Source organism: Hemiscyllium ocellatum, chromosome 3 (genome assembly GCF_020745735.1).
Source record: "Hemiscyllium ocellatum isolate sHemOce1 chromosome 3, sHemOce1.pat.X.cur, whole genome shotgun sequence".
Taxonomy (NCBI): Eukaryota; Metazoa; Chordata; class Chondrichthyes; order Orectolobiformes; family Hemiscylliidae; genus Hemiscyllium; species Hemiscyllium ocellatum.
The window spans coordinates 62,310,170-62,323,425 of NC_083403.1; the positions used below are offsets into that span (position 1 = coordinate 62,310,170).

Below are 13,256 nucleotides of genomic sequence, written 5' to 3' on the forward strand. Positions count from 1 at the left end.
AAAATATGCCCCCTAGTCTTGAAATCCTCCTTGAAATCTAGTAACTTACTAGAACAAAGGAGCCAATACCCAACATGAGCAAAACTAATGTAGTTTATAAAATACCATGCAAGGACTGCACAAAACACTATATAGGACAAACAGGAAGACAGCTAACAATCCGCATATATGAACACCAACTAGCCACGAAACGACACGACCATCCCTAGTAGCCACACACTCAGACAACAAGCAACATGAATTCGACTGGGAAAACACTACTATCATAGGGCAAGCCAGACAGAGAACAGCCAGGGAATTCCTAGAGGCATGGCATTCATCCACAAACTCCATCAACAAACACATCGACCTGGACCCAATATACCAACCACTACAGCGGACAGCTGAAACTGACACCCGGAAGCGGCAAGGACAGACCACTATAAATGCCGGAAGAAACATCAAAGAAGCGCTTTGCAGGAGGCTCCAGAGCACTGATGATGTCTCCTAGCCAGGGGACGAAACGTTTGCAACAAAGACTTCCAGCTCGGCGAACAGAACCACTACAATTTGTATTGTTCACACTATTTCAAATGTTTTTATCAAATATTTTGTTTTAAAATTCTTTTCCTCATTTTTCTACAACTTGCGAGCCAATTTAAAGCAAAATCTGTCTGATAGGGGTTTGGAATTTTAGTGGAGGTACTGACCTTGCCCACCATTGGGAAGTTGGAGGGAAGGCAGTGGGAGCCGATCCCTGCTGGCCTGGGAAACCACAGCCAAATTCAACTCTGTCAGAAGTATAGTCCCACTTCCAAGGGCTGTAAGCAAGTCAGTAACACAGTTGCCTCACAACGTCAGGGACCCTGGTTTGATTCCAGCTTTGAGTGACTGTGTGGAGTTTGCACTTTCTCCTCGTTTCTGCCTGGGTTTCCTCTGGGTACTCTGATTTCCTCCCACAGTCCAAAGAAGTGCAGGTTAGGTGGATTGGCCATGCTAAATGCAGAATTACGGAGATGAAGTGAGACTAGGTTTGGCTATGGATGTGATGCAATTCAGAGGGTCGGTGCAGACCTGATGGGCCAAATGACCTCTTTCTGCACTGTAGGGATTCTGTGATTCTAAATCAAATGGCTATCAGCTGTCCAATTCCAGGAGCACTAGAGTGATAAGCACTACTAGAACTACAATAAGTCAAGTAGTGGGGAAGGGGGACAGTGAATTGCAGGCTTCAGGTGGGTTCATGTGTTCAGGTAGCACTAGGAGTGAAACCCTCCATTTGAAAGAATAGAGAATGAGACTTAATCAGAGAGATGTAGCCGTCTCAGGCTATACCAATGTTGGTTGCCCATCTCTAATTGCACTGGGACAGGTGCTGCTGAGCACCCCTTCTCAACTCCTGCAGTTCATCTGATGCAGGTACATCTACTGTGCTGTTTGGAAGGAAGTTCCAGTGACAATGATGTAACAGCAAAGTAGTTCTGACTCAGAATGCTGTTTGGCTTGGTGAGAAACTTACGTGTGGTGGTGCTTCCCTGCCCATGCCATTGTTCTTGCCCTTCTAGAAAGTAGAGGTCACAGGGGGATTTGTAAAATGTTAAATGAAGGTTGGCAGTGTATCTTGCATAAGGTACATACCTTGTAGTTCACGTCATCACTCTAACATTGGTCATACTACAGGTTAGCCTCTGGATCTGGGCCTCTGGAACATCCAGAATGTTGCTGCCTGCTTTCAGTGTGGAGGCAAGTGGAGTCACTTCTGTGTCGCACTTTGTTTCCGGGCCTTCTGGTCAGTTTTGTATTGCATGGATATTAAATATGGGATTCATCAATGTTTCTGTGACTTTTCATTGTCCTGCACAGGCTTATTAGATCAGAGTTGAAGAAAAAAGCTGCAGGTCTACAAAGAATGGACAAAGAAATGGGATGCTGAGCTGCTTTTGCAGAGAGTTTGCATGGATGTGATGGGCTGAATCCTCTCCTGCATTTCTAATACTGCAATGTCCAGGCCTCTCCTATCAGTTCCCAGCATATTTGTTATTCATTTGTTTGTATTGCTATGATACATACCTTCCCCTGCAATGATAATCCAGCTGGATTGAGCTGAAACACAATGCAGCAACCTGGCAGAACCTGTTAAAAACATACACTTTTCTCTAGCCACATGGCTACCAAAAGTAGACATCATTCTTTTCCTTTTTAGATACTAATAGAAATTCTTGCTATCTGTCTTTAACTTTCTAGCTAGCTACCTCTCATGCTCTAATTTATTTGTCCTAATTAATCTTTCAGTCATTCTCTGCTGTTCTCCACATTCTGACCTACCATTTATCTCTGCTCAGTTACTTGCTTTTCTCAAGTTTGATGTTTTCCATAACCTATTTATTTGACCAGGGATGGTAAGATCTCCCTTTGGAAATTTTTTTTATAGTAGGAGTTTACTTATTCTGAATATTCTGAAATATATATTTAAATGTCTGCTACTGTTTCTGTACTGATATTTCTCCTGGCCTAATATCCCAGTTCACTTCAGCTAGCTTACCTTTTATGTCCATGTAGTTGCCATTTGCAGCACTATCACCTGCCTGCCATCTCTAATATGTTTTAATTAATAATTGTGAATTAAGTAATAATTAGTAAGGCCTAAGCTGGAATTTTAGCACTGCCCATAAACGTTATAATACAGAAGAAATACAATAGCAATTGAATTTAGAGTTTCTAATAATACTGGTTATCATCTTATTTGCTCCTTTTGCCACACAAATTTGGAAATCAAATCAACAAACTTCTACTCTACTTCTGATCTTATGATGGAGGGAAGGTCATGGTGAAGCAACTAAAGATGATTGAGCCTAGGACACTACCCTAAGGAACTTCTTCAGTATTGATTGGCCTCCAAAAACCACAGTCTTCCCACCAGTGGAGAGTTTCCCCTCTCGTTTTCATTGATACCAATTTTGCTTGTGCTTCTTGATGTCACATTCAGTCAGACTTCACCTTAATGTCAAGGACAATCATCATTTCTCAATTCAGGGCTCAGTTGGCTTAAGAATGGGTTGTTGTCTGACATTCACCCTGGCACTGATAAAATACCAGCAGATTTGGGTAGACAACTGCACTTGTCTGTAGTCAATAAGTATACTTTATGTTAATTTATGGAAATGACTGCTGCTGTTCTTCAGTTGGTTCTTCTCATTTATTATGATCTTTTTCAGTCTATTCAAACTAGTTCAATCCAGAAAGCTGCTTGCATCAATTTATTCCAACTTTATCTTCCTCAGAAGTATTAGATACAGAACCAAATCTGTCTATATTCCAAGAATTCCAAAAGTACCAATGGAATTCTCTCCCTAACAGCATTGTGGATCTATCTACAGCAGTTCAAGAAGGCAGCTTACCACCGCCAAAGTGTCAAACACAGAAGTAATATTTTGTGTTACAGTGATCAACTCAAGAAAATTTGTAAACATTTGCAAAGCAAAGGTATATCAAAAGTGCACATGGAGAGTTGACCCCATGTCTATCGCTGATGTTGTGAATTTTTCACTTTTTGTAATGTGGCTGAGGCAGAAGAGAAGCAAATGATTAGTCTTTGGGGAATCCTTCAATAACAATCCAAGGGTGGGAAGAGAAATCATTGGTAGGTCAGTCAGTAAGACTGAAACAAAAAAAAGTCAGATTCACTGAATTGGATGATACACAAAAGAAATGTTGGAAGATGATGATGTAATTAATCTTTCAAGATCTGCAGAGCAGTTGGGATGAGTTATAGGGATAGTGCAATAGAGTCAAAGGAAATGCTATTTGTGAGACTGATTCAGCCCATTTCAGTGATGTGGGACCATAGGAAGAATTAATTCGTGACAGTGAAGCTGGAAGTTGTGACAAAATGGACTTGGAGGTGAGGATGACATATTCAAGGATTTTGGAAAGGAAACAAATATTGAAGATGCTTCTTAGACTGGAAATAATTTCTTGGCATTGTAATTAATACAGCACATTTTATTATTGCATAATCCACTTGTCTGCTCAAGACGAAGAGGCTGAAAAGCCATTTTGGGATAGATGATTTTGAAGAAAAGTCATTAATGCCCTATGTTATAGATCAAAGAATCATAGAGATGTACAGCATGGAAACAGACCTTTCAGTCCAACTCGTCCATGCCGACCAGATATCCCGACCCAATCTAGTCCCACCTGCCAGCACCTGGGCCATATCCCTCCAAACCCTTCCTATTCATATACCCATCCAGATGCCTTTTAAATTTTGCAATTGTACCAGCCTCCACCACTTCCTCTGGCAGCCCATTCCATACACGTACCAAAGTTCCTCAGCAACTTTCCGAGGGAGATCAGGCAAATATTGAATACCTACTTGAGATTGGAGCTACCAGCCTTCCGGTCTGTGTCAGGATTTATGTTTAAGGTTTACTGAATTAAGCACATTGCAAACTTGAGTGCTGCGGCCCTAAAGCAGTTTCTCTGTAATATTTTCTGAAAGTATTTAAGTAGTTATTAAGTTGATGAATTTTGCTTATTGTTATGCTGAAATGAAACATTATAAAAATGAAAGCCTTTTCATTTGCAGTACATTGACATGCAGAGCTCCTGCTTTCCAAAGTAAATATTCATATGGAATGTTCAGTGCTGACCCAATAAAAGATTAACTGGCATTTTTCAGTTTTTGTTAATGGCCATTAGAACTGTCAGAAAACCTAACTACACTTGAAGTGTTTTGGATAATAGCAATGCTGATGGTAATGCTGGCAATTTCCCTATTTTTGCAGGTCACCGCCAGAGGATTTAGCCCATTGTTGCAGTTTGCCTACACTGCTAAGCTATTACTCAGCAGAGACAACATTCAAGAGGTCATGCACTGTGCTGAAGTCCTACATATGCACAATCTGGAGGACTCCTGCTTCCGCTTCCTTGAGGCCCAGCTCTTCAATGAAAAAGATGGTTTTTTCCTTTACACCAAAATGGCAACGTTCCAAAAGTCCAACGTACGAGATGGGAATTCAGACGGTGAGGGAGAACACATGCAATCTGACACTCGTAAGGTTACCTGTTCCAGGGACAGAATAAGTAATGAGACACTTGGGTTTGAAGCATCTTCCAGGCTATCTGAGAAGGAGCCAACTGTAATATCAATCCCTGTTACATCAAATGATGATATGGGACGCTGCCCAAAATACAGGAAATACCAGCTTGCTTGCACCAAGCATATCAGTAGCACACCACATACCAGTACCTCAGGTTTTCCAAGCACATTTAAAGAAGACCGGCCAGTCTGTACTCAATCTCAAGGATATAGCAAGGCACAGGTAAAAATTGAACCACATGCACCAGAAATTGCAGCAGAAAATGCTGCTCAATGCTTGTCTGAAAGTGAACCTGGTGCAGTAGAACATGCAGTTGCAGATAAGGAAATGGACATTAAGCAGATGAGTCCAATGTGTGTTGATAGACCCAAAAGTAGAACACCTCCTTGTTCAAGGTTCATTAAAAAAGCTGAATCTACTGAGACACAAAATCAATTGCAACAACCTTTAGACACCAGAACATCTTGTTCCCTTGAAGAGGGAATGACTCAGGGTGACCTCAAAACAGAATACAGGCCTTATAGCGAAATGTATGGACTATCCTGCACACCTCAGAAAGACAACAATAGCTTTACTGTTGGATCCCAACTGACAGGACCATCTTGTGAAGTGATTTGCAAACAGGAACTGGAATCAGACAGAAAGAGTGTTATATTTTCTTCTGGTACCTTGGACAGGATGAACACTCCTGCTGCACATTCATATACTGGTGGGAGTTCACTAGAGGACGAACTTACTGAGCATGTGCCAAAAGGTTTGTGGAGTGGTACTAGCCAGTCACTTCCATGTTCACAGACTTGTGTTTCCACTAGACTTGCAATGGAGCCTTTATTGCCATTGAATTCATGTAGAATTCGACCTACCTGTAAAACCAGCTGCCCAGTGCCAATTAAAGTGTGTCCTCGATCTCCTCCATCTGAGACTAGGACCAGAACCTCAAGTTCCTGTTCCTCTTACTCATTTCCTGAAGATGGAAGTGGTGGTTCTCCTTGCAGTTTACCCCAGTTTGAATTGTCCACTTCACCCTGTTCACAAGGAACACGTTTCCTATCTGCAGAACAGCAAGAGTTAAGCATGATTGGAGATGCAATGTTTAATCAGTGTAAACCACCATTAAAATGTGAACAATCATATGGCACCAACTCCAGCGATGAGTCTGGATCCTTTTCAGAAGGGGACAGTGAATCATGCTCAACTCGAGAGAGAGGACGTGAGGTACAGTAGCAATTTATTTAATAAAAATACTTATAATTATAAATTCATCCTGACTGGAGCTATCAGTTTTAGCAGACTTAGTAGTGTGCTATTATGCTAAGTAATGGTGTGCCAACGTTTATAATCATGGAGGGATAATGAGGCCTACAATTGTTCATTCCTGAACTGAGCCATGCTAGCAGTACAGCTTCAAGTGTAATTTGTGATGCTTTCCAGGAAGGGAGGAGAGAACGTCATAAAGATAGAAGCTACCTCGCAATGTTACTTTGAAACATACATATCATATCCTTGTTTCCACTTCTTTAATGAAGACATTAATGTTTAGAGAATGAAAAACAGCTAACATGGCCTGTGGAGATTGCTGCAAGATCATTAATGATTATTGCCATTTTAAGCACACTGTGCATTTGTACAGTGTCATCATTGCCAGCTTCTTTTTATTCTATAGAGGACAGTCATGACTGTGTGACTCTCATGGCTACTGGCTACAGGGTGCTAGGTCAGGTGGATGGGGATGATGAGAACTGTAGGAAAAGAGGATAAATCAATTCAACATAGCCCAAGGCAAGGTAAAAATCATAATTATCGGAAATTAATATTTCTTACTTTATATTAGGAGAATAATGATCATAATTACAATATGATTGCTTAGTTAATAAATGTAAAATGTGTGCATCTTTTCAGTTGTTTGATACTTTTGGATATTAAATAGCACAGCAGGGGTTCTACACACTTAAAATAGTTTTTTTAAAATCCTCAATTTGAATTAGATGTAGTTTGTAGTCAATGACAGCAGCAAAGTTTATATTCACCACATACCACACTTTCTCATCGTTCTTTCCATCATCATTTTTACATGAAAAACACATGAACACCAACTTGTATTTATTTTCGTAGCTTTAAAATAGAATGTCCCAAAAGGATTTACAGTGGTCTTATCAGAACTTGACCTAGCTTAAGGAAGGGTTGGATTAAATAGATGGATTTGTAAACAACAGCTCACATTCACAAAATGATTTTACAGAAATGTCATCAGGTACGATTTAATGGAAGAGACCAGAACATGGAAGAGTTAACCAGAGGGCAGTTAAGAGTCAATCACTTTATTGTGGGTCTGGAGTTACAATAGGCCAGACCAAGTAAGACTGGAGTTTTAAAGTTATACCTTGCATAAATATTCTATCTTTTGTGGTCTTAGAATATCCAAAGGTATTTAACAGCCAATTAAATAATTTTGAGGCACCTGACTCTGTCAGTACAGTTTTGGAAACTGTGATAAGGATGTCCAGTGTAGCAGGAGTGCAGGTTATGTTTGTGGAGACTGGGGTAGCCCTTCATTGGGTTACCAGTTCATTTCCCTTTCATAGTAACATACTTAATCACCTAAATTATCTCTCTGCTTGCTTCAGGAAGCAATAACTGACAAAGTTGCAAAGGAATGAGAGTGTTAAATTCATCCCTGTAACTTTTGGAATGCTGCTACCCAATTTCTGCCAGGCAAGCAACTGCATAATCTCCCTTGCACAGCATCTAATTTCAGGTTTGTGGTTCAGAATAGGTTTCAAAGCTGATGTGAAACAGTGCTCCACAGAAAGGCAAAAAGGATGACTAGTCAAATTGCATGTCTGTCATGCACAGCCTAGAGGTGAGGAAAAGAGTGACTTTGGCAGATGCCAGAGAACAGATTGCTTGCCCATCCTCACAATTATTTTCTGCACAACTCCCTGTAAAGGGATTTTCTTTTTCTTTTAATGATCTGCTTCATTTATGTCAAGCATTTTCTGAATGAGAACATTTTTTGAAAGGATGAATGTGAATAGAACCAAGGACAGTTTTCTTTTTTACATGCAGATCATAAAAATGACAAAGGAAAATTAACATCCCTCATCTAGCAGAGTGTAATGTATGCTGCAGGTGATTAATGGTTTGGGATCGGTTTTACATGCCTAAACTTTATTTAGTATTGGGCCAACTCTCACAGACTGAACGAAAACCTGAATTTCTAAAAAAAATGCTTCCATGCATTTTTAACCCAGAAAGTCATTATTTCCGTTGCCCTATAAATAAACACAATGAATGTCAATAGGCCTTAAGAGGAGAATGAGGTATCAAAAATAGCAACTAGCAAGGTTGAGGACAATGCACTTTGAAAGAGGAAGGAAACTGTTCATGTATTGGACAATGTCTGTGAGGGATCAGGTCTTTTGGCTTCCTTTATTTTATAAAATTACAATGTTTCTTAACTGCTGAGTAAAATGACCAGTTTTGATTTTAATTTATCACTGTAAATCTGTGATCACAATAGTCTGAGCCGTGTCATATCCCTAATTGCGCTGCAAACCCTGCTTTAATAGTGCAAAGCAGAGCTTTTCTGATGGAAGTGAAATAATTCGATATGTCATTGTAAAAAAACTGAATTCTTTTGTGGTCGAGTCACTGCTGTTCACACCAGCTTGAACCTAGATTTGTTCAAATGCATTTACAGTGTAGGAAATTTGGAAAGAAGTACTTTACATTCTTTTTAGTAACCTGGTGGTTTATGAATTTGATCATTGGTCAAGCCAAAACAACACAGAAGTTGCTTCTGATTATATAAAATTTACTGAAATCCATGAGCGTTGCTAAAATGCAGTGCTTAAAGCAGACAGTTTATAGGAGTACTGTTTTTTTTCCAGTGTAATCACAATTCACTGTGTGTTCAGATCTTTTTTTTCCATTCGGTCTCTATTTCCCAAGTTTTATGATGATACTCGGCTAACATATCCAACAAAAATATAATGTAAATTTCTCGATAGAATGTCTCTCTAATATAGTATAAGATTTCTAAATGTTGGTATATCATACAGTTGGAAAGGCCAGCCAGACCAGTAAGCTTGCTCCTCCAAATCATCTATAATTTACTTAGAGCATAAGACATAGGGCAGAAGTAGGCCATTCAGCCCATTGGGTATGTTCCATCATTTACTGAGCTCATAGCTGATCTGATCATCCTCAACTCGACTTACCTGCGTTTTTCCACAAGCCTTGATTCCCTTACCAATTAAACATCCCCCTGAAAGTCAACGGTAAAGTTGCCATCAATATAAGGTACTGTGGAGCTGTTGGTTCCTTAGAGAGAGAGAGAGAGAGAGAGAGGGGTGATTGGTTGTGAGCTTCACCTGAGGATCGCTAAATCTCAAGCAAGGGGAGAGGTTGAGAATGCATGGCCTTCAGGTGACCTCAGCTGATACAGGAATTAAACCCACGCTGTTGACATCACTCTGTATAACAAACTATACATCAACCAACTGAGTTAAAGCTATAACCTTGAATATACCCAACCTCAACAGCCCTTTGTGATAAAGAATTCCAGAGTGAATTCCCTCTGAGAGAAGAAATTCCTTCTCATCCATACCTTAAATAGACGACCCCATGCTCTAAGATGTTGCCTTCTGGTCAAATTTCACAATTTGAACTCACATGCCCAAAATATTAACTTGGGTGTCTGGATGTTACACTTTGATGTAATCCAAACCTACCCAACCCGTTAAAGCACTTGAATAAGTAAACACAAATTTGTACTTCTCTATCTCTAAAAGTAACTAAAACAATCTTCAACCTTACCTTCAATCCTACATCCTATTTCACGCATTCCTTAGCGTGAAATTGTCGTGTTTTGGTCAGCTTAGAAAACATCCTGCCTCATAATACTAAATTGATTCTATCAGACTGTCAGACTGAATTCCAGCTTTTAGGAATCCCCTTTGATTTTTCTTGTTGGAATGACAGGAATGTGCCCTCTTACAGATCTGGGTCACCCTCCTCATTTGGATATCCCATCTCTGAGACTTGAGACAAGATGTAATCACAAGTACAGGGGCACAGCCAAAGTATAGTCCACTGGCACAGTTAACTAAAAATAATTCCAGACTGATAATTCACAATGTAAAGCATTACATTCACATAACTTATTTCCCTGACTGTTGCACCATTTTGCAAGACTATCTACAAAGCACCATACATAATAACTCATTTGCCCTACTTAAATGTTTAGTGACCTTGAAAGATGACTTGCCAAAGAATGAACAGTATTGAGAATTGGCCGGTTTAGTTAGAGATTTGAGGTTGGATTATATTATGATTGAAATCTGAAACCACCAACGGAGCATTAATTGCCGCAGCATGTATTCTCCAATCTTGCTCAATTCCTGGCCTAGGTCCTAAGAGTGTAAAGACTAATAGTATTATGTTTGTGGGTGTGTGTGATCCAGGTCTTAAGTATTCTCAGACACGTTGTGAATATTTGTGTCATATGCTGTGGTACCAAGCATTGCTAGCTTGTGGTTGGTTTAGAGTGCTGCTGCCAATCCTCCTGTCTATGTTTTATTTTAATCAACCTGTTCAAACACGTTCTGACACACCTGCGGGACAGGTGAGACTTCAACCAGATCTTCTAGCCCACTACTGTGCTACTGTGCCACAAGAACCTCAATCCTCCTTTCTACTCTTTTAAAGTAAATGTCTAACATGCCGGGCAGACCTGGTGGGGCATTGTAAAAAAGCTAAAAAAGTAAATAGAAACTTATAGCAGAAAACCTTCATCCTATATATATATATATATATATATATATAAGTCAACCTGTTCAAACATGTTTATGACATACTTCCAGAGTAGGTGAGGCTTGAACCCAGACCTTCTTGCCCAGAGGTAGGGACACAAGCTCTATGCCACCAGAGTTGTAAAGTCAGGAATACAAGCAAACGCAGCTGAAAGTATTCAAACCTACCAAGGAGATCCCAATAGATTTCTAATCAGCCATTTTAATCAGAAACAATAACAGAAGTTGTTGGAAAAGCTCAGCAGTTCTGGCAGCATCTGTGCAGAGAAATCACGGTTCACATTTCTGGTCACCTGTTTCTCACAACGTAATTACTTGGTCATGACGACTGGCAAAACAATTGGAGCAGAATTTGAACATGCATCTTTTTACTAACATCATGATACCTATTAAAATCAACTGCCATATACAGTAGGCCACGTGACCGGCACAAACTGCAAATCTAATCCAAAGCCTTAGGCTGCTCAGCTGCAGTACCAGACAGACAGTCCTGTTAATGATTGCTATAGCATAAGAACTCGGGGCTCCATTTAAATTGATTCATTTCGGCCTCAACTCCACTTTTCTGCCCACTTCCTGTGACCCTTTAACTCATTATGAATTAAAAATCTATCTCCTCTTACATTTACTCAGTGCCCCAGCAACCACTGCACTCTGGATCGTGAATTCCACAGATTCACAATCCTTTGAGAGAAGTAACTTCTCCTCACCTCTGATTTAAATCTGGCAGCCCTTCGCCTAAAACTATGAACTCTCATTCTAGATTGCCCCACACGGGGAATCACCTACTGTTGCCACTTGAATAGAACATAATCACAAGAACATAATCTTCTTTTCTATGCTAAGTCTAAGGGTCTATCTAACTAGCAGTAAGGATAAATCACTACTGAGTCTTAACAAGGAGACTTTTGTTTTATATAAGGTGTAGTTTATTTCATGATAGTGAAAGGTACAAGTTGTGTTGCCTTTGTAATTATACCTAACTGGTCAAGAGACAAGAGGTGACACATTGGATTGCAGCAGGACCTTATACTTGACTGCATCTTCTCTACCCAAGGGCTGTGTGATATCTGACTGGCTTAATGCAGCGATAAATTAACATTTACAGGCCTGTCACATTCTGTTGTAGGAACCCTGGTTGAAATCCCACCACGGTAGATGGTGGAACTATAATTTTAACAAATTTTGGAAATAAAAATCGCCCATCATGACTTAATGATGACCATGAAATTATTGTTGATTGTCATTACAATCCATCTGATTCACTAATGTTCTTTACAGAAGGAAAGCTGCCATCAGTATTTGGTCTGGCCTACATGTGACTCCACGCCCACTGCAATGTGGTTGGCTCTTAAATGTCCATTGAGATGACCTAGTAAGCCACTGAATTGTGTCTAACTACTAGAAATTCACAATGAAGGAATGAAGCTGGTTGGACTGGTGTCCAGAAACAACACTGACAAAAATAGTTCTGTCAATCTTGCAAAGTTCCTCCTCACTAATATATAGGGGCTAGTACCAAAATGGAGAAATCAACTTGCAAAAACAATGGAAGAATTTGATGTTTTAGTTTGGATTTTAGCACTTCTCTCTAATTAGATAGTTATGATCACTGTTACTGAAAAGTTAGCACTTGATGTTGGAAATTTGATTATCCCTACTGCTCATAATCTCACCTTGGATGTTTTTGCCTATGTTTGATTGACAACAAGGACAGCGGGGTGATCTCAGTGGAATGAATGACTCCGCTCCTCAATGATAGGTCCCTCGATCAAGAACTGAGTGTCTCTGAACAAGGGTTAACCAACCTGGTGCTCACATGTTATCCTGCGTATGTTGGTTTCTCATGCTCCCCACATGATGACCCCTCCCCGCCGCTCATCCTCTGTTGGGTTAATACTTGTGGCTGTGGGTGATGCCCTTTAATGACGGGAAGATCATTCTCAGGATGGCCTACCATAGACTTGATCTGGAAATACCATGGGATTCTCACCTGCTAATAACATGGCTGATTCAGTGACCCGCGCCTTAACATTGCTATGATAAAGGCACTTGATTCTGACAATAAGCTCTGTTTCTCTTCATAGATATGTCCTGACCTGCTGAATATTTCCAGTATTTTATTGACTTAAGATATGCGCTGACAAAAAAATTGATTGCTGAGAAATGATAAGTTTATTGAAATAGGCAACTGGTGTAGAAAGGAGGGCATCCGATTTCTGAGGCATTGGGATCAGTTCTGGGGAAGGTGAGAATTATACAAGGTGAACGGGCAGCATCTTAACGAGGTCGAAGAGTGGTCATATTCCTGATGAAGTGCTTATGCTGGGATAGTCAACATGGCTTTATGTGTGGGAAATCA

General features: G+C 40.0%; 1 protein-coding gene across 1 annotated transcript in view; it reads left to right on the forward strand.

Moving 5' to 3' along the window:
* bach2b (BTB and CNC homology 1, basic leucine zipper transcription factor 2b) overlaps nucleotides 1–13,256 on the forward strand; it is a 275,550-nt gene that overhangs the window by 247,657 nt on the left and 14,637 nt on the right. The window contains exon 3 of the mRNA XM_060820958.1: nucleotides 4,767–6,296. Coding sequence (XP_060676941.1) covers nucleotides 4,767–6,296 — 1,530 coding nt within the window. The remainder of the gene's footprint in view (nucleotides 1–4,766; nucleotides 6,297–13,256) is intronic.